Below are 22452 nucleotides of genomic sequence, written 5' to 3' on the forward strand. Positions count from 1 at the left end.
TCATTAGGGAACAGGCTGTCTGTCCAGCAAGCCCTCCACATGCCTGACTTTATTGGGTTCTTCAGTTGAAGCTGCCTCCCTATAGTTGGCAGACCTGGAAAGTCAACTGATGGATGGGAATATAAATGGATCCTAGTGAATCTGCAGTAGGCTACAAGGCAATAGTTCTAAGTGCTATGCAGTTTGTTAGCACTAAAGAAGACATTTAGAATTAAGATGCACAGAATTAATAGATTTGACGGGAGGGAAAAGTGCATAGATATAGTGGTTTTAAAATTTATATTTTAAAAATTAATTCTTGGGACTGACAGTCACAGATATTACTGGTATGTTCTTGCCTACTGTAGTCTGATGAAAGTGCTCCCACAGTGCTGTTGGGGAGCTCCAGGGCTTTGTCCTAGCAACAATGAAGGCATGGCAATTTAAAGTAATGTGCAAGTGATGGGTGCCCTCCTGCATCTATTGCCCTTGTCCTGAAAGATGCTAGAGGATATTGCCTAGATGAATGTTTAATGGATATGGAACCCTAATTAAACTTCAGTGAATAGGTTATTGGTGAATAACAGGCCGTGGTGATATAGTGGTAGTAAACTAATATTCCTGGGGTTATGGGCTCAGTGAAGTTTCATAGAATTCCTACATTCCAGAAGGAGGCCATTCAACCTGCCAAGATGGCACCAACCACCATCCCAGCCAGGTCCTGTTCCCATAACCCCACATTTACCCTGCTAATCTCCCTGATTACTAGGATCAATGTAGCATGACCAATCAACGTAACCGGCACATCTTTGGGAGGAAACTGGAGCACCCGGAGGAAACCCACACACTGGGAGAACATGCAAACTCTACACAGTCATCTGAGGCTGGAATTGAACCCAGATCCCTGGTGCTGTGACGCAGCAGTACTAGCCACTGTGCTGCCCCTAAACACAATTTAAATCCAGAGTTATAAAGCTAGTGTCAGTGGTTTTCATTTTACTTTTCATTTTAAAGCTTGATCCTGTAGCTTGCATGTATATTGTGACAGTTCTGTGTTACCTTTTGGAGGAAGACAGTGGCTAGCACTGCTGCTTCATAGCACCTAGGTTCAATTCTGGCCTTGGGTGACTGTGTCACAAGTAGGCTTACATTAACAATGTAATAAAATTACTGTGAAAATCCTAGTTGCCACATTCCAGTGCTTTTCTGTATGAAGTTCACGTCTGAATGGGTTTCTTCCCATACTCCAAAGATGAGTGGGTCAGGTGGATTGGTCATACTAAATTGCCATATGGTGTCCCAAGATGCATAGGTTAGGGGGATTAGCAGGGTACATGTGAGATTACAGGGATAGGACCGAGGTAAGATGTTCTGTCAGTCGGTGCAGATACGTTGGGCCAAGTGGAGACTTCCTGCTTTGTGCACTGTACTGATTCCATGATGACTGACCACTATCATTGTTGTAAAAACCCATCTGGCACATTAATTTCCTTCAGAAGGAAATTTAACATCCTTACTTAGTCTGGCCCACGTGTGCCTCCAGCCCCTCAGCAATGTGATTACCTCTCAGCTGTGGTGAAGTGACATGCAGGCTCCCATACAGTAACCCAAGCCAGGAATCAAACCTGGGTCCGTGGTGCTGAGAGGCAGCAGTGCTTAACCACTGTGCTGCCCTTAATAGCTTAGCCATTGTTGAGGGTGTTCATAGGGTCATCTGCTTAATTGTCCACCATTCATGATTGTGGCAGGACTTCAGAGTTTTGACCTGACCTGTGTTCAAAATCCTATAGCTTTGTATATGGCTTTCTGCTGCTTCTATTTAGTGTGAATGTGTGGTATGCTTCCAGGTTGGCACCCTATTTTTATGTATGTCTGGTGCTTCTCATTTTTTATATTAATCCAAGGTTCACCATCAGACTTTAATGGAGGTTACAGATTTGCAGGTGTACAATTCTGCTACTAATGGCTTAGCCCCTCATGGATGCCCAGTTCTGCTAGATCTGCTATTAATCAGTCCCACTTCACATGGTGCAAGTGCTATGCAACGTAAGGTGTCATCACTATCCAGATGGAACTTGATCCCTATAAGGACTCCAGCCACTCCTGCCACGTCTCTAGATTGGGAAGGAGGGTCATTACCTCATTGGTATTCTCTCCATCTATTTCAATTCCAGTGGAAAACCTCTAAGACACAGTATTTGTGAAATGGAGTGTTTTCTCAGGTTTTCATTGACTTTGTCTGAAACTTTACCCTGCAGCTTGTTTGTATATTGTGACTATCTTCAACGGTGATAGAACTGAACAGTCTCATGGCTTCAGCATCCTGTTCTCCTGTTTCTGCAGTTCAGTTCAAGAACTGGCGTTGAATCATTTGTCAAGTGCAGGTTGCAGTAGATAGATTTTTGAAGGGCTTTTCCTTGTATAACCAATGGATAGTTGACCCTAATCATTAAGGCTTCAATTGTGTTGTCCCCTGGCTGTACTGGGAGCAAAGCTGTTTAATATATTCATTGTTTCCATTCTTTCTGACTCAGTTACCTGCAACCATGTTATCCTGTTGCAGGAGGGTAGGACAGTCCCAATGCCAATGGCTGGGAAGGTTTAACAAGTTAGAGTTTTGCTTAAAACTTCACTGATTCTATCGTCACAACAAAATGTAAGGTTTTTGTATAATCACAATCTACTGCAACAATATTTACATTATACTATTGACATGATTCATAATAGGACATAAATAGGAGCAGAACCAGACCTTGTGCCTGGTCTGCCATTCAATATTATCACCAACCATCTGTTTGCTACACCTGCATATCTAGCTTCTGTCGCTTGTAAGCGTACAGTCTTTGAACATTTGTTCTGCTTTTCTGTTCCTATAACTGAAGTGAATAATTTCATAGTCGTATTAGACTCCATTTACCACTTTGCCCATTCAGTTAATCTGTCTGTGTCTTGGTAGTCTCCCCATAGTTTAGATCCTTGCCAAGCTGTCAAACATGTAGGGTGGAATTTTACTGTCCCACCCGTGACGGGAATCATAGCAGACCAAGCAAAGGTCCATTGACCTCAGGCAAGATTCTTTGATCTTGGGGCAAGTATGACTGGAAAATCCCACCCATGGTGTTGTATTGTCAAACATGGTATATCTACTATGAGCATAGATTGTAAATAACACTCCACTAGTTAAATTTTTAACAGGAACACATACCTGTGCTAGTTTCCCTACTGGATCTATTCTATTTCCTTTGAAGCACAAGCTGCAATACCTGATCAGTAAAGCACTAGCAGTGGTATTCTTGGAGATGTTTTCAATGTTCCACTTCAGTTGTGTTTAATAATTTAAATCAATACGTGAGTGTTTCCATCTGAAATGTACTGCCTGTTGTATTTTATGATTCAATTTCCTGGATATTTCAGGTTATAAATACAGTGCCCAACAATCATGCTATTTATCACACTTTCCCATTAATTATTATATTCAGTCTTATTTGTGCATATTCAAGTTGCAAGGAAATCATGCTTCTGATTTAGAGCAGAAGTTTTAAAGGCTGAATTTGGGACTCTTTCTCCAGGGAACAGATTCTCCGGGTAAAAGAGGACGAGAATGTTCCCTTCCTACTTGTTGGCAATAAATCAGATTTAGAGGACAAACGGCAACTATCAGTGGATGAAGCAAAGAGCAGAGCTGACCAATGGAATGTGAATTATGTAGAAACATCTGCAAAAACGAGAGCCAATGTTGATAAGGTAATCTAATTTTAGTTAAATACTGTGTGCCTGGGTGGTTGTCATGCATGATTGCATGCTGGCTGTATACCACTGCATTTGAAAAATGCGTCCCTTTAAATTTGAGTCCTTGGTATTACTTTAGTCTTTTTTGAAAATATTTCAATAAAGATCCCTTCTGCATAGATTGGTGGTTTTTCTTACAAGAAAGATGTCATTTGGGGTTGATGAAAGCCTATCCAAAGTTGTTAAACTGAAAAGTGCGTATAATGGGGTAAATTGTAAAGAACCAATATGCTAGTCTTGTTTTGACTGGATTAGTTTATTCTTGTTTTGGATTTAATGACTCCACCTGATGGAAGAGAGAAAATGTTGATAGGAGCTGTTTGATATAAGTGTAGGACAGTTTATGATGAGACATTGGAAGTTTGCAGCATAGGAACAGACCATTCAGCCCAACTTATCCATGCCATCCAGTTTTAACACCAAGCTAGCCCCAGTTGCCTGCATTTCGCCAATACCCATCTTTTTTAAAAAAAAAATTGTACCTGCCTCTGGCAGCTCATTCCAGACCCTCTTGAAAAGTGCCCCTCCAGCCCCTTTTTGTGTCTTGCCCCTCTCTCTTTAAATCTATGGTTTTAGACTTGCCTACCTTTGGGGAAAATGTATTGATTGATTTAACTGATCTATGCCCCGCATTATTTTATAGACCTCTAAGATCACCCCTAAACCGCCTACGGTCTGTGGGGGTGGGTGGGGGGAGGAGGAGATGTCTATGGAGTGCATCTCTTAAATTCAAACCATCAAGTCCCAGTAGTATCCTAGTAAATCTTTACTGCACTCTTCTAGTTTAAGATCCTTTCTATAACAGCGTGACCAGAACTGTACACAGTGCCACATGTGGTCTTATCAGTGTCTTGCACAACTTCAACAAGACGTTCCAACTCCTGTATCCAATATTCTGACCAATAAAACAAAGCATGCTGAATGCTGCCCTCACCACACTGTCCACCTGTGACTCCACTTTCAAGGAGCTATGAACCTATACTCCTAAATCTTTGTTCTATAGCTCTTCCCAACGTCCTGCCACTAGCTGAATAGGTTCTGCCTCAATTCGATCTACCAAAAATGCATCACCTCATTTATGTAAACTAAACTCCATCTGCCATTCATTGACCCACTGGCTCAATTGATCAAGATCCCATTGCAATCCTAGATAACCTATGTCCACTATGCCACCAATCTTGGCGTCATCCGCAAACTTACTAACCATGCCTCCTAAATTCTCATCCAAACCATTAGTACAAATAACAGTGGACCCAGCAACAATCCCTCAGGCACACCCCAAAGATGTGCTCTTGGGCTGATTGGTGTAACAAATTGTCCCTAAATTATTCTCCCCTTTAATCTGGTTTCCAATGGGGGTACCACAAGCATAGACATGGGTCAAGGGTGGAGGAGGAAAAGCACATTAAGATGGCGGCGCGGGCTCATTGGGCTGAAGGGCCTGTTTCTCGTGCTGTTCTTTTATTCTACCACTTCCAGTTTGAAAAACAACCCTCTACACCCACATTCTGACATCTGTCATCAAGCTAATTTTATATCCAATTGGCTACCTCACCCTGGATCCCATGAGATTTAACCTTGTGCAACAACATATCATGCGGTAGCTTGTTAAATGCCTTGCTAAAGTGCAAGTAAACAATGTCAACTGCACTGTCCTTGCCTACCTTCTTGGTTATCTGTTCCAAAAAAACTCATTTGTGAGACATGATTTTTCCACACTCAAAGCCACGCTGACTATTCCTAATCAGCCCTTGCCTCTCAATGCCTGTAGATCCTGTCTTTCAGAATACCTTCTAACAACTTGCCCACTGCAGATGTCAGGTCTGTAGTTCCCTGCAGTCCTTAAAGGCACAAATTTGCCACCCTCATCTTCAGGCACCTCACCTGTAGTTATTGATGATTCAAATATCTCTGCTACAGGACCTGCAATTTCCACCCCCCCAGCCTCCCACAATGTTTTGGGATACGCATCATGTCCCAGGGATTTATCTACCCTGATGCGTTAAAATTTCCAGCACCTCTTCCTCTATAATGTATACACAATACATCAATATTTATTTCCAAGTTTCCTAACATCCATGCCTTTCTCGCAGTAAATACCAATGAAAAATATTCTTTAGGATCTTGCCCATCTCTTATGGATCCACACATAAATGACCTTGTTGATCCTTGAGGCCCTACCTACTCTCTCTCTCGTTGCTCTTTTGTCCTTTATGTATTTGTAGAAGTTCTCTGAATTCTCCTTTTTTGCCTTTATCTGCCAAAGCAATCATGTCCTCTTTTTGCCCTCCTGATTTCTCTCTCAACTCTTCTCTGACAATCTCTACGCTCTCCAAAGGACTCACTTGATCCCAACTGCCTATGCATGTCATGTCTCTCCTAGACCAGGGCCTCCTATATCCTAAGTCATCCAGGGTTCCCTACTTCAAAAGGCCGCCTTATTCATTTTGAGGAATGTGCTTACCCTGAACCCTGGCTAACACACTTTTGAAAGCCTCCAACTTACCAGCCATCTCTTTGCCTGCCAACACATTTCCCCCAGTAAACTTTTGAAAGTTCCTGTCTACTACCATCAAAATTGCCCCAATTAAGAATTTTAACTTTTGGGCCATAGCTATCTTGAAGCTAATAGAATTATGGTCACTGATCTGAAAGTGATCCCTTGCTAATGCTTGTCACCTGGCCTTGTTTCCCAAGAGGACGTCAAGTTTTGCATCCTCTCCAGCCACATACTGAATGGGAAATTCCTCCTGAATATGCTTAAACTTCTCTCCATCCAAGTCCTTAGTACTATGGCTGTCCCAGTCAATATTGGGAAAGTTGAAGTCCCTGATTATTAGCGCTCTATTTTGCTTGCAGCTTTGTGATCATCTTGCGTATTTGCTCTGTTTCCCACTGACTATTGGGGCCTGTAGTATAATCATGTCAGTGATTTCTCCCTTTTATTTTTCAGTTCTACCTGTATAGACTCAGTGGACGAACCATCGGATATTTGCCCTCAGTATTGCCGTGATGTTTTTCCCTCATCAAAATTGCAACACCCATCCCCTCTCTCCTCCTATCTTCGAGATTTACAGCATGGAAACAGTCCCTTTGGCCCAACTTGTCCTTGCTGCCCTTTTTAACCCTTAAAGTAGTCCCAATTGCCTGCGTTTGATCCATATCCCACTATACCCATCTCACCCATTTAAATTTTTTAAAAGACAAAATTGTACCCATCTCGACTACCTCTGGCAGCTTGTTCCAGACAAACTCCACCCTCTAGTAAAAAAAAAAATGCCCCCTCCACACTTCTGTATCCCCCCCCCCCTCACCATTTAAACCTATGCTCTAGTCTTAGACTGCCTGTCTATCTAGCTGATCCATGCCCTCATTATTTTAGACCTCTAAGATCACCCTAAGCCTCCTGTGCTCCAGTGGGGGAAAGTTCCAGTCTATCTGGCCTCTCCTTACAACTCAAACCAAGTCCTGGGAGCATCCTAGTAAATTTTTTCTGCACTCTTTCTAGTTTAGTAATATCCTTCCTGTAATAGGGTGACCAGAACTGCAGTATTCCAAGCGTGGCTGTACTAATGTCTTGTACAACTTCAGGACATCCAACTCCTGTATTTAATGTTCTGCCTAATGAAACCAAGCGTGCCGAATGCCTTTACCACTGTCCACCTATGCTTCCACTTTCAAGGAAACATGAACCTGTACCCCCTAGACCTTTGTTCTATAACTCTCCCCAATGTCCTACTATTAACGCAAGTCCTGGTTCGAGCGACCAAAATGCATCACCTCGTTATCTAAATTAAACTTCATCTGCCATTTGTCAACTCACTGGCCCAATTGATCAAGATCCTGTTGCAATCCTAAATAACCACATTCACCTGCTTTCCTATAGCATCTGTACCCTGGAACATTGTAAGAAGTCTCAACAGGTTGAAGTCCAACCAGTTTGTTTGATAGTAAACCCACAAGCTTTTGGAACACTGTTCCTTTGTCAGGTGTGTGGAAAGTTCTGACCAGAAAAACTTGATGCCTGTGTTGATATGTGCAATCTTCTTGGAGATCCTGTCCACTTGGATCTGGCAGTTTGCAGTGTTGATGGTAGTTATGTCTTCAAGATGCTGGTGTTGGACTGGGGTAAACAGTATCCAAGTAGAGGATCTCCAAGAAGATTGCACGTATCAACACAGGCATCAAGTTTTTCTGATCAGAACTTTACACACGTCTGATGAAAGAAGTGTTCCAAAAGCTTGTGGGTTTACTATCAAATAAACTGGTTGGACTTTAACCTGGTGTTGTGAGACTTCTTACTGTATTTACCCCAGTCCAATATTGGCATCTCCACACCCTGGAGCATTGAGCAGCCAGTTATATCCCTCCCTTAGCCATGTTTCAGTAATAGGTATAATATCCAGTCTCATGTACCCATTATGCCATGAGGTCATTCTGGACACGTAAAGTTCTACACTGGCATTAATTGATGGGCAAATTTATAAAAGTGCAAGAGCAAATAAATTTTGCTATGCAACTTGAGTGGAATGTTACTGTCTTAAACCTTCAGTTCCTGCATGTAATCATTGCTATTTTATTGCCCACACTTGGTTGCAGAGTTCATCTGACCTTACAATTCTGTTCCTCTGTTGTCCCACTCCAGGGAAAGAACCACTTCTACATGACCTTGCTGTTCAATAAAGATATCAATATCTGATTTAGAGAACAGCAAGAATTTTATTTCATCAGTTGATATGGGTTTCAGTGGCAAGGCCAACATTCATTGCCCTTCCCTATTAAAAATCAATAATAGAAGTATTAAGGATTCTTTATCAAGGTACTAAAAGATAAGTGGTGAGGTGCCACACATTTTTCTCAACCTTTACAATGCTGGCTTTGATTAAAAAGTAATGTAAGTTTTCAATTTTAAATTATTTGAATATATTTACAATGAACAACTAAACCTTAACACTGCCCCTGGGAAAACTGGGAGCAAGTCACCAGAGGCCTTTGCCTGGTAACTGCTACAAAACAGTATTATCAGTAACCTGTATAAAGCCTCTCAGTAGGGTGGCACTGCATAGAACAAGGACTTAACAAAAAAACACAGTATGGGTAGAAAATATATAAATGAGCCATATGCTCTGTGACTTGCAGTTCGTTCAATCATTCCTCATCTGCCCCATGTGACAGTCCAATTCAATCATAGTAACACAAGAGTCAGCCACTTTAGCCCCTCTAGCCTGTTCTGTCATTAGTGAGATTGTGGTTGGTCTGTGGCCAAACTACTTGTACCCACCTTTGCCCTATATCCATTAATGTTTTAGTTAACAATCTATCTTTTTGAGGAAGATTTCCCAAACAACTGCCACTCTTGCATGTAGTAATCTTTCCAAATTTAGCTTGACAAGTCATGCCCATTGCATACATGCACACAAACACATCACCCTGCCCCCAGTACCTGTACATTGCATTCTAATGACCTGTGTACCTAAAACTACCAATGTTCTATCTCCACGTTAGATCCAAAATGGATGAACTTACATTTGCCTACATCAAAATCCTTTTGCTACATTTTTCCCATTCACTTAACACTAATGAGCAATATTAGATCGTTTCCATCTCCATTTCTTAAATGTCACCTACTTCACATCACTGGCAAATGTACATAAGAACATAAGAAATAGGAGCAGGAGTAGGCCATCTAGCCCTTCGAGCCTGCCCCGCCATTCAATAAGATCATGGCTGATCTATCGTGTCTCAGTTCCACCTTCCCACCCTCTCCCCATAACCCTTAATCCCCATGCCTATCAACCCGCGTCTTAAATATACTTAGCGAGGCAGCCTCCACCACTTCAACGGGCAGAGAATACATACATGGTGCTCTGAACATAAGTGTAGAGAAAAGCTGCCCCAATACAGATCTTGTGTGGCACCATTTTTCATATTCTGCAAAGTATCAGCCCGTTATCCCTGTTTGTTGCTACTTGGTCAATTTTTTAACAAGGTTGATATGCTAGAATTTAAATTCAAATTGTCTAATGCAGAAATGGTGCCAAAGCGTTTGAACTGCCAACATTTCTTCCTCCTTGTACCTTGCCTTTGTGTCTCCTAATGGAACTCTTAATCTGAGCTTGTGACCTGAAGAATTATGGATGTAACTCTCCCAACCCTCACGATATGCTTCCTAAATATGTGCTATGAATGTTAACAAGCAACTGTGCTGTGGGAAATTCCATACCAAGTTCTTCCTAGTATGTGTCACGTGGTGCATTTGTCACAACTTTTGCTTCGGATGTGTATAACTTCCTCAATTTATTTCCCAATTTAATGCAACCTTTATTCCTCCAAAGGCATAGTGTGACCCATCTAATGCATTTCCCTCATTTCTTTCCTTGAAGGTTTTCTTTGACTTAATGAGAGAAATACGTGCAAGAAAAATGGAAGATAGTAAAGAGAAGAATGGAAAGAAGAAAAGGAAAAGCATAGCTAAAAGGATCCGGGAAAGATGTTGCATTTTATAAACTCTGCAGACTGAATCATTTGAGAAGTCTAAACAAACTAAGTATCTCATTTTATTCACGGTTCCTTCAGAGTGATTGAAGGTACACTAATGTTTTACATTCAGGTTTCAAAGCATGAATTGGAGCCAACTTTAGGACACAATTAATCAGGATTTGTCAATTGAAGCGCTGCTTTTTGTGCGATGTTAATTAGTATTTGGGCTTGGGTTAAGTTTTAAAACAAAATACCATTAGAAAAGTTTCTTTGGGTGGGTTTTGTGGGAAAAGTTTCTTTGGGTGGGTCTCATCTGGGTGGTTAATCATTTCAGTTGCTATTTAAATTACTAAAGGAAAAATGGTGACTCACTTTTCTCTCTCAAGGCAAAGCACTTTGTTAAATCACCTTGGCATTATTTTGCCTCAATGCTATTAATAAATTAAAACTATTTATCTGGTTTCTACTGTTACAGGCTAGACAAACTATATTTTCATCTGTGGAGTGCACAGTTTGTCCCAGAATCTCAATTTGATATTTAGCACATTGCAATTAATAGGGGTATTTACACATGCATGAGATTTATTTTCCTTTCTACAATATACTATAATTTTAAACCAGTTGCTAGTAGGAATAAAAAGACGTGGGGCGTTTAAATTGTTGTGCCTGTAACTCAAGATACTTTCGACCAGTTTGCTTACTCCAGTGTTTTACCCTGGTGCCCTTATTTGCAAGATGGACAAACACAAGTAAAGGTTCAAGTTTATTAACAATAACACTAAACCCTTAAATTACCCACATTAAAAAAGATACCTCAGATTCAAGTATACTACCCACAAAGATGGTTTGGCAGGCTCAGTTCTGAGTCACTTTGGTCTGTTGTCACGAAGGTGAGTCTTGATGGCAGCTTCTTCCTTCCAAATGGTCAAGGGTCACCTCCATCACATCTTCGCTCCTGGTGTCTGAAAATGTGTCCCTTTTATTCCCTGCCTGCTTGCCTTTCCAGAAACTTCTCTGGCTTCCAGCCAATGAGGTCCCAGGAGGGGGTTCCAATACCCAGTGGATTTCTTGATGTCTGCCTGACAGGACACCAGGGTCTGCCTCCAGGTGTCCAGCTCAATGTTGCTTGCATGTAACCTGTTATCAGATTGAGCCAACTGCAGGAACTTGTGGTTACAAAGTCTGGCCCGATCTGGGCTTCTAACAATAGGCCAGTGCAATGATCTAAGTATCAGTAGGGTGCAGTGACCTTTGGGAGATTGAATCAGGCCCAGACAGGTTTGTGTATTGTACGATTGGCCTGCCTGAGGTTTGACTGTTTAATTTAGGATAGCCAATTTTATCACAGAATTGGGCATATTAAAAATCAGCCTTAAAACAAGGCCCTGTTTCTATTACATTCCCTCCTCTTGATCCAGTGAGCATCAGCAAACCAGATCAGTTCTCAAAACCATCTCAGCAAGCAAGTACCCTGAATCTGGAGTTGATAGTATCATCCCTAGCCCACAATGTTACCAACCAATTTAAATGAAGTACATAACATAAGAAATAGGAGCAGGAGTAGGCCTTCGAGCCTATCCTGCCATTCAATAAGATCATGGCTGATCTGAAAGTGGTTCAGTTCCACTTACCCACCTGCTCCCCATAACCCTTAATTCCCTTAGATCAGAAATTTATCTACCTGTGACTTAAAGACACTTAACAAGGTGGCTTCACTGCCTCAATGGGTAGAGAATTCCAGAGATTCACCACCCTCAGAAGTTCCTCCAACTCTGTTCTAAACTGACACCCACCCCCCCCTTATTTTGAGGCTGTGCCCTCTAGTTCTTGTTTCCTTTCTAAGTGGAAATAATCTCTCTGCCTCTACCCTATCTAGCCCTTTCACTATCTTATGTCTCTGAGATGACCCCTCAGCCTTCTAAACTCCGAGTGCAGGCCCAATCTATTCAATCTCTCCTCATAAACTAACCCCCTCATCTCCGGTATCAACCTGATGAACCTTCTTGAGGTTTAATAATTTTAAATTAAAGAAACAATACATCAATTGCATATATAAACAACAAAGCAATAAACAGTACAAAATGACAAGTGACTGTACATATTAAATATAGATGGGAGCCTATTAAGGCTCTTGATTGTGGAGCCTCTCCTGATGTCAGATGGCCCTTGCCGAGTCCAAGTTTTGCAGAAATTCCTTCCATCGAGTGAATTTAAATGAGGATGGTTAGCTGTAAGTAGGATTCCTATTACAGCAAGGTCTGACAGAATGTGGATCCATGGATGGATTTGGACACTTGAACCCCAATCCCAGAAGTCCTCCCACCAGGTGACTAATTTCACTAATGTTCTTTTCTGTTTCCCCTGTTTGGTGTACCACTTCTGACAAAGGTCTTATGTGCTGTGACCAATTGTCTGAATTTGAAGTTTCTTGGAGAAATTTTATCCCAGTATCAAATTTTTCAAAATAGTCTTCCAAGCTTTGGCTCAATTTCTCACTAGCATTTATTAGTGTTTTCTCTCTTGTGTATGTCTACCATCTCATTAATCCTATCCTAGCAGGAATCATCTGGTTTTAATGCAAAAGGTAGTGTTGTAGATGTTACAAATAGCTGCCCCTTACTGGTAATTTTCTAGCAAGGTTGTAATACAATATTCTCCCTCCCCCTGTAAGCTACCCGGGTGACATCTTTTCCAAATTTCCAGTGTACAATTTAGGTCAGTGGCTGTTCTGAATCCACACAGGGCATGTTCATTTTCATACACCAGATATGGACCACAACCATTTTGTCTGTGTTGACATTTCCCCAGACTGGTGCCGATGAGCTTCCCTCCTTTCTCAGCCACATACAGTAGAGTCCTCTGGTATCCCATCCACATCCCTCCTTTAATGATCCCTATATTTTGGCTTCAAAAAAATCTCAATCCAATTTTATCTTTTAAAATTACTGGGACCCCCAACACCATTCCTAGTGCAGTCCCCGGGGTTCCTCTCTAAACTATCGTTAGACCAGACCTTGGTCAGTTGCTGTAATTGGCAGTTAGTGACATTGGAGTGTCTTTCCCCAGTACAGGTGTTCAATCTGCTCATCACTGATCCCGGACAGAACTTCCCCCTGCTAACCTGGTCGAGATTCTCTCAACTGCTCGACCATCCGTTACCCATAGATGCTACATATGGTTTGGTTCTGTTGCCTGGCATCATCTTCCACCCTCCCCCAGGTGATCTGATTAATGGATTGGGCATGTACAGTAACCATAAGGCTACTAGCCCTGTTCTCAGCCAAATCTCCTTTGGCGTCTTGCCAAGCATTTTCATTTCTGTCCAAGGTCAGTAACTTGTCAAGTTAGGACTCAGCTTATTATCCAAATCGGCCAGATCCAGTGCATTAATGGTGGATACTCCTGCTCCGTATGCAGTCATGATGTAGCGATGCTGGCGTTGGACTGGGGTAAACACAGTAAGAAGTCTCTCAGCACCAGGTTAAAGTCCAACCAGTTTATTTGATAGTAATCCCAAAGTTTCCAAACGGTGTTCCTTCAAGTGTGTGGAAGGTTCTGATCAGAGAAGGGTATAGTGTCACACTTAGTTTACAGAATACTGATTAGAATGCAAGTCTTTACAGCTAACCCACTATTCAAGTCTTAAAGATGCAGACAGTGAGAGTGGAGATGTATAGTGTCTCCAGACAGGACAGTGAGATTTTACAAGTCACGGGAGTTAATGTGACATGAACCCAAGATCCTGGTTGACACTGTTCTCATGTACGGAACTTGGCTATCAGTTTCTGCTCAGCGACTCTGTACTTTTGTGTGTCGTGAAGGCCGCCTTGGAGAACACTTAGCTGAAAGTCAGAGACCAAATGCCCGTGACTGTTTAAGTGTTCGCCAGCAAGAAGGGGACAGTCTTGCCTGGCGATTGTCGAGCGGTTTGTTCATCCATTGTCATAGCATCTGCATGGTCTCCCCAATATACCATGCTTCAGGACATCCTTTCCTGCAGTGTATTAGGTAGACAGCGTTGGCCGAGTTGCAGGAGTATGTGCCGTGTACCTGGTGGATGGTGTTCTCACGTGAGATGATGTCATCCATGTTGATGATCTGGCATGTCTTGCACAGGTTGCTGTGGCAGGGTTGTGTGGTGTTGTGGTCACTGTTCTCCTGAAGGCTGGGTAGCTTGCTGTGACCAACAGTCTGTGGTTGTTTTGAAGGCTAAAAATAGAGGTGTGGGGATGGCCCTGGCAAGATCTTTGTCTTCATCAAAGATGTGTTGAAGACTCTGGAGAAGATGTCGTAGCTTCTCCGCTTTGGGGAAGTACTGGATGACGAAGGGTACTCTGTCCACCGTGTCCCGTGTTTGCCTTCTGAGGTTGGTGCCGTTTTTTCACTGGCGCATCAGAACTGTCTGAGTTGAGCGCCATATCCTGTTCTCATGAGGGTATCTTTGTGTTTGGAGGTATCTGTTGCGATCCTCCTCATCTGAACAGATCCTGTGTGTACAGAGGGCTTGCCCATAGGGCTGCTTTAATGTGTTTAGGATGGAAGCTGGAGAAGTGGAGCATTGTACTGCAAGCCCACAATCTCAATGTGCTGAGGTGACTGTCCTTGATGGAGATGCGTGTGTCCAAGAATGCCACCAATTCTGGAGAATAGTCCATGGTGAGTCTGGTGGGATGGAACTTGTTGATGTTGTCATATTGTTTCAGCGATGGTTCACCATGAGTCCAAAAGAAGAAAATGTCATTGTATCTAGTGTACAGCATCGGTTGAAGGTCCTGTGTGGTGAAGAAGTCTTCGAGCCTGTGCATGAAGATGCCAGCATATTGAGGTGCAAATTTGGTCCTTGTGGCTGTTCTGTGTCTGGATGAAAAACTGGTTGAAGGTGAAGACGTAGTCCAGGATGAAGCGGATGAGTTGTAAAATTGCATCTGGAAACTGGCAGTTGTCGGTGTTGAGTTTCTGACGATCACCAGGCAAGACTGTTCCCTTCCTGTTGGCGAACACTTCAGTGGTCACCAGGCATTCAGCCTTCATGACGCATGACAGCGCAGAGTCACCTGAGCAGAGACTGGTCAATTTCTGCACACAAGGACAGCCTCAACCGGGATCTTGGGTTCATGTCGCACTATCTGTAACCCCCCTTGACTTGCTTGGGCTTGTAAAATCTCACTTCTGTCCTGTCTGGAAACAATACACATTAACCTATGCTAATACTATCTCCACTCACATTGTCTGCATCTTTAAGACCTGCATTCTAATCAGTATTCTGTAAACTGTGTGACTTTACATGCACTTCTTTGACCAGAACCTCCCGCACACCTGACGACGGAGCACTGTTTCCAAAAGCTTGTGGGATGACTATCAAATAAACTGGTTGGATTTTAACCTGGTGTTGAGACTTCTTACTGTATGCAGTTGCCAGATCATTCAGGATTTCCCTCCTTGTGCCCTTTCTGACCTGGGCATCTCTTCCCCTGCATGTGTCCTAGTTTTTCCACTTAGCCTCTGAGTAAGTGGAGATACAGTTTTTAAGTGGGGAGGGACACCAGTCTGGTAATTGTGTTCCAACTAAATCTACCATTACTAGTACCAATTCGTAGTGTGTATTGTTGAATAATATTTTTCCTGTATATTTTAGTGTCAACCCATTTTGGGGCCCTGGGGTGGTTTGGGGATGGGTGTGCTAACAGCTGGCCTTAACCCATTCTTAATTTCATAGTGTACATATACTTGTTCTGAATAACCTTACCGGGGCACTTCTTTGCTAATTCCAGTCCTTTTTCAGGACTATGGGCAAGACAAGCCAGCTCCATACACCCATGGTTTTTTCCAAAAATATACTTTATTCATAAAAATCTCAAACCATTGCAACTCTACATGTCTTTGAATTGCAAACAGTGCAGAATTAAAACTTTTTACAATTCTATACAAATTACAGTCATAACATTTCAAACCTTAAAACTATATACATGCCTCAAATTACTGTGCTGTTATTTCTCAGATTGGCACACAGTTACGCAGGTCGAGGGCGTTCTGCAGTTCCCCGGGCCCTCGGTCTGCCTCCGTTTAAAGGCCTTATAGTGTGGCCTTTCCCAAACCACCTTTTCCAAAAATATACTTTACTCATAAAAATCTCAAACCATTGCAAATCTACATGTCTTTGAATTGCAATCAGTGCAGAATTACAACTTTTTACAGTTCGATACTATATGCCCACCAATCACCAGTGAGGGTCAAGCTTGGGGAGCAGTAATCGGAGCTCCTATTATCTTTCCTGTACACAATTCTTTGGTTATTACACCCATAGGTGATACTCTTATTGGTGTACCCATACGATGCCATCCTCACATTTGCCTGCATCTGGTGGGGTGAACCACATATATCCGGGGTATCATAGGCTGGTGTTTGGTTGAGGTGGTGTCTGTGGTTCAGTCTGAAATGAGGAGTCCCAGATAACAGAAGTATGTAGATCATTCCGGGGGAAATCAAGGTAGCACTTGTTAATTCTCATTAATATCTGATTCTCATTTCAACTGCATTACAATGTCATATGATTCCCTTTTTTAAAAATCAAATGAATAATAATGACCCAGTAGTGTCATACAAAGGGTTGGTCAGCAGTCTGTTTAATGGGGTTGAGTGGGGTAAGGAGTTTGCAGAGCGTGAGAATAGTGTTGGGTACATGGCATGTGTCCTTGTTGGAGGACTATGGCACAATATAACAATAGATTCCTCATCCCACAACCAAATTTGGTGTGTGGGAAGATTTTGGCACAGTGCAAGCTGTCTTCAATTGGGTGATGTGTAGAGTGGCTGAATAAAACTATTTACAATCTGGACTGCAATGTCCTGATTCTTTAGTGAAGGGAACCTATGTGGGTGGGCTTTGGCTGCCAGGTACCCATTGTGTTAGCATCTGAGTGAGTGCCAGGTCAAACGGTTCTGGTAATCCTGGTACCAGGGCACAAAGGTTTGTGGGTTCCCCATCCTTTTTGTTGGTGACTCCTGGGCTGGGGTTTTATTCCTGAAACCCTAAATTAGGGTGGGAGCTGTGGGTGTATGTGCTGGTCCTGGGGATACTGGATGGGGGTTGATAGGTTGGGGACCGTGGTTTAGGTGTAGTGCTATGGGGTGAGGGTTGGGACTTGTGCCTTTAAAGACTCCTTCCAGGGTGACATGGTATTGGTGAAAATTTTCCTGGGAGCCAAAGGCCTTCATTTGGTTCACATAATACCACCCAGCTTTCTTATCTACCATGTCTTCGTATACCAAGGAGCTGGCCTTATCTATCACCTGGATAGTGTACAGCACGTTTGGGGGACAAAAACATTCCAGGCTGTTCAATGGGTTTTATCTTACCATCAAAATAGGCCTTAGTTTGCTGCTTCCATTTGCCTATCTTAATGGCTGCAGCCTGTTGTGTGGCCTGTATGTTTTCTAGGATGGTTGTCACGGCATTTTCATGGGTAAGGGCTGTGACTTTGGCCCTGGACAGATCCAGCCCGAGTGAAGGTTCAGTTCCTCGCATAGGTCGCCCAGTCATGAGGACATGGGGGGTGAATCCAGTGGAACTAGATACAGAAATGCATACACATTAATATGAAGGGGAAGACTTTGTTCCAGGATTGATTGTTCTGCTGAATGGTCTTACGGATCATATCTTTGAGGGTACGGTTCATCCTCTCTACTACACCACTAGATTGGGGGTGGTAAGCAATGTGGAATTGTTGCTTTATCCCAAACAATTCCATTACATGTTACGTTACCTGAGCAGTGAAGTGAGTGTCCTGGTCCGAGTTGATGCTGCGGGGAAGGCCCCACCTAGTGACTGTGCTGCACTAGGATGTCAGCCATGACCTTGACTGTGTTTAGTCCAGGTTGGAAAAACTTTTGCCCATTTGACTAAAAGTGTCTACAATGACCAGGATGTATTTGTAACCTCCTGCTCTGGGCAGTAGGGGACCAATGTAGTCAATCTGGAGATTTGTCCAGGGACCTTCCACAGAGTGTGTGCCTCAGTTCAACAAATTTAACAATAACATTACTAACCCTTAAATTACCCACATAAAACAAAAGGATACCCCAGATTCAAGTATGCTACCCGCAAAGATGATTTGATTAAAACTGCAGGCTCGATTCTGAGTCCCTCTGGTCCGTCGTCACCGGAGCTGAGTCTCGATGGCAGCTTCTTCCTTCTCTGGTCAGTCTTCCAAATGGTCAAGGGTCGCCGCCTTTGAGTCTTCACTGCTGGTGTCTGAAAATGTGTTCCTTTATCCCCTGCCTGCTAGCCTTTCCAGAAACTTCTCTGGCTTCTGGCCAATAAGGTCCCAGGAGGAGGTTCCAATACCCAGTGGGTTTCTTGATGCCTGCCTGACAGGACACCAGGGTCTGTCTCCATGCTGTTGCATGTAACCCATTATCAGATTAAGCCAACTGCAAGAACTTTGGGCCAGACTTTGTCACCACATCTGGGCTTCTAACAATAGGCCAGTGCATTTCAGTGGGGTGCAATGATCTCCTGCTAAGTATCAGTAGGGTGCAACGATGTTTGGGAGATTGATGAATCAGGCCCAGGCAGGTTTGTGTATTGTACAATTGGCCTGCCTGAGGTTTGATTTTTTTTATATATGCTCAATTCTTTAATTTAGGATATCCAATTTTATCGACCTTAAAACTAGGCCCTGTTTCTATTACATAAGATCGTAAGAAATAGGAGTAGGCATAGGCCATCTAGCCCCTCGAGCCTACCTCACCATTCAATAAGATCATGGCTGATCTGATAGTGGTTCAGTTCTGCTTACCCGCCTGCTCTCCATAACGCTTAATGATCAGAAATCTATCTACCTGTGACTTAAACACACTTAATGAGGTGGCCTCCACTGCTTGAATGGGCAGAGAATTCTAAAGATTCACCACCCTCTGAGAGAAGTTGTTCCTCCTCAACTTTGTTCTAAATTGACTGACTCCCCCTTATTTTGAGGTTGTGCCCTCCTAGTTCTTATTTCCTTTCTAAGTGGAAATAATCTCTCTGCTTCTACCCTGTCTAGCCCCTTCATTATCTTGTCTGTATAAGATCTCCCCTCAGCCTTCTAAATTCCGAGTACAGGCCCAATCTACTCGATCTCTCCTCGTAAGCTAACCCCCTCATCTCTAACAACCTGGTGAACCTTCTCTGCACTCCCTCCAAGGCCAATATATCTTTTTGCAAATAAGGGGACCAGAATTGCATCATACTCTAGTCGTGGCCTCACCAGTATCTTGTACAATTGCAGCAAAACCTCCCTGCTTTTATACTCTATCCCCCTCATGATAAAGGCCATTTGCTGCCTTGATCACCTGCTGCACTGGCAAATGGAGTTTTTGTGATTCATGCCCAAGGAACCCCAGGTCACTCTGCACAGTAGCATGTTGTAATTTTTCACCATTTAAATAATAATCCATTTTACTATTATTCCTTCCAAAGTGGATAACCTCAATTGCCAACATTATACTCCATCTGCCAGATCCTTGCCCACGCAGCCTATCCAAATCTCTTTGCAGACTTCCTGTGTCCTCCACGCAATTCGCTTTCCCACTTATCTTTGTGTCATCCGGAAACTTTGTTACCCTACACTCAGTCCCTTCCTCCAGATCATTTACGTAAACAGTTGAGGCCCTAGCACTGATCCCTGTGGCATGCCACTAGTCACCAACTGCCAACCAGAAAAGCACCCATTTATTCCAACTCTCTGCTTCCTGTTAAATAGCTAATCCTCAATCCACGCTAACACTTTACCCCCAACTCTGTGTACCTCAATCTTTTGCAGCAACCTTTTTGAGAGTCATCTTATCAAACGCCTTCTGGAAATCTAAAAACATCACATCCACTGGTTCCCCTCTGTTAACTGCACTCGTTACATCTTCATAAAAATCCAGTAAGTTCATCAAACACTACTTCCCCTTCGTGAATCCATGCTGCGTCTGCTTGATTGAACCATTCTTTTCCAGGTGTCCTATTTCTTTAATGATGGATTCCAGCATTTTCCAAACTACGTACATTAAACTAACTGGCCTGTAGTTACCCTGCCTTTTGTCTACCTCCTTTTTAAACAGTGGTGTCACATTACAAAATCATTGGGCCTAATTTGCCAACAATAAATGGGATATAACTCCTTTTTCCTGTCATAAGTAAGTAAACACACTTTAAGTGTGCAATTTTGTTAGGTTAATTGGAGCAAAACTGGCATTCTTGCGATCGTGTTGAGAAATTTGACTATATTGGGTTACTGGGGCAGTAGTCAATATTTTTGCATTTGGCAGATTGAGTATTTCTAATTGTTCAGCCCCCTCAAATTTAATAAACCTGTTTTGGTCTTGAGAGAGAAGATTGGGAAGCTTGATGTTGCAATTGTCTGGGGGTTTAATTATGGTCTCAATTTTTAACCTGCAATTGCATTGTATGTTATCTGCACTAGTGAATTGATTTTGTTTTCTTTAGTCACCAATGGGATTTATCATACTGGAGTTTGATTTCAATGAGCTCTTGGCCTCTTGAGAAGCGTGCGCCTGCTGTGACAACCTATATACATAGTTGACTCTTGGGGCAATTTTTATCCAACCAGTCCACTGGAAAATTGACTGCAATATTGGTTTTACTCCCTCCCAGTTAATTGAATGCAGAGTAATTGTAGATAGGGCTAAAAACCAGTGTTCCATCTGATCCTATGGATTTCCTGCGTGGCAAGTTTATGATCAAATGAATTTCTTAATGCCAGTGAGAACAGGTGTGCTCTCTCTCAGCATGGGAATCCTATCATTTATGATAAGTTGGGATGAACATGAGTTACTTAGGCATAACAAATTTGATTATCTGTACCAAGTTGGGGACAAATTAAAACTGTTTTGTTATCTAACTTGTTAGTCTGCATGTATATAGTTTTCACTGTATTTGTCATATCAGAGTAATTGTCCGTGGTATTTTGAGGCAGATTTTGGCTTTTCAAATGAGGCACTAATGCACAATAGCAGATACACATGCATATAATCAAGCTGGGCTATACTGTAAAAAAGCAGTGTAAAACTTGTAAATAGAAACTTATCTGAAAATGCCTTAATTTGAAATCTTTACAGGTTACATCTATCAGGAGTGTGTCAAATGAATTATGCAGACAATAACTGCTAAGAACTTCTTACTGATCCTGTAAAACGTGCCATATTTTGGGCCAAATAGCCCAGAACACAATTCGGTTAACATATTTGGGGCTACCATCTCCTGAATTTAATTATGCATTTTGGTTCAAATAGCAGTTAAACATCTTTCTTGTAAAACAAAAGTATGTATTGCCCTTCATATTTACAGTCCCCAGTCCTGCAGAGAGATTTAGTGGGAAAATGGAAGAATGAAGATTGAACTGTTTGGTTCAGAAACCTGCACCATCCAGTCAGTCTACTCACTCCCTACTGACTGAGGTTTACTGACCAGCATTTACAATCAAGGCAAAACTTAAAGCTGCTTTTGAATTCTTTTAACAGTTTCAACAGGAACATCTGGATGACGCCACTTAATCTGAAGTGCTGGGAACCTGGAATGTATAAGATATTTGTTCTGTCCTTTTTTTATTTAGATGCATTATTTGCATTTTGTCATGTTTTAAACTTTTAATGTTGTGTACTTCAAAGTAGGAGTTATTTGCACTGTATAGAGTTGAGGGATACTAAGAGTTGCTGCAAAATATATAAACCTTGTTTGGGCATAAGTAGTTTAGACACTTTTTTTACAATTTGTGTGAGCAGTGCATAACTGTGAAATTTGTATGGCAGTGTGACTTGTATGAAAATGATTCTAACCACTAACATTAGACTTGCAGTATATGTGGAGCTTGGGTATTATGGTGTTATGAAGCTGAGAAACCACAAGTGTTAAAGGCTGATGCCCTTGCCCATAAAACATTGTAATTGTATGTTGAACCATTAAAATAACATTTTTACAGCATTGTGTTGTAAGTTAAACTTCCACTTGGCATGAATGACACCTTTTTTAATCATACAACTTCCACAAAATATCCTCCTGTAAAAACTGACCATGGCAGCAATTTTTAAGATACCAATAAATAAGACTGGATGGTCAGTGGAGGAGGTCACTGAAGAGAAGGAATGGGAGAAATCCAGAACATCTGGATGACCCATCATTTTACCAAAAAGAATGAACACTAAATAAATGTCCACAGC

General features: G+C 42.2%; 1 protein-coding gene across 4 annotated transcripts in view; it reads left to right on the forward strand.

Moving 5' to 3' along the window:
* LOC145346434 (ras-related protein Ral-A) overlaps positions 1-22216 on the forward strand; it is a 75207-nt gene extending 52991 nt beyond the window's left edge. For all 4 annotated transcript variants that reach the window (XM_080193623.1, XM_080193625.1, XM_080193621.1 and 1 more), the window contains exons 4-5: positions 3549-3723; positions 10152-22216. In XM_080193623.1, the coding sequence (XP_080049749.1) occupies positions 3549-3723; positions 10152-10274 (298 nt within the window). In that variant the 3' untranslated portion in view covers positions 10275-22216. The remainder of the gene's footprint in view (positions 1-3548; positions 3724-10151) is intronic.
* The last annotated feature ends 236 nt before the right edge of the window (positions 22217-22452 follow it).

This window comes from Carcharhinus amblyrhynchos, chromosome 8, assembly GCF_965287045.1.
Source record: "Carcharhinus amblyrhynchos chromosome 8, sCarAmb.v2.hapA, whole genome shotgun sequence".
Taxonomy (NCBI): Eukaryota; Metazoa; Chordata; class Chondrichthyes; order Carcharhiniformes; family Carcharhinidae; genus Carcharhinus; species Carcharhinus amblyrhynchos.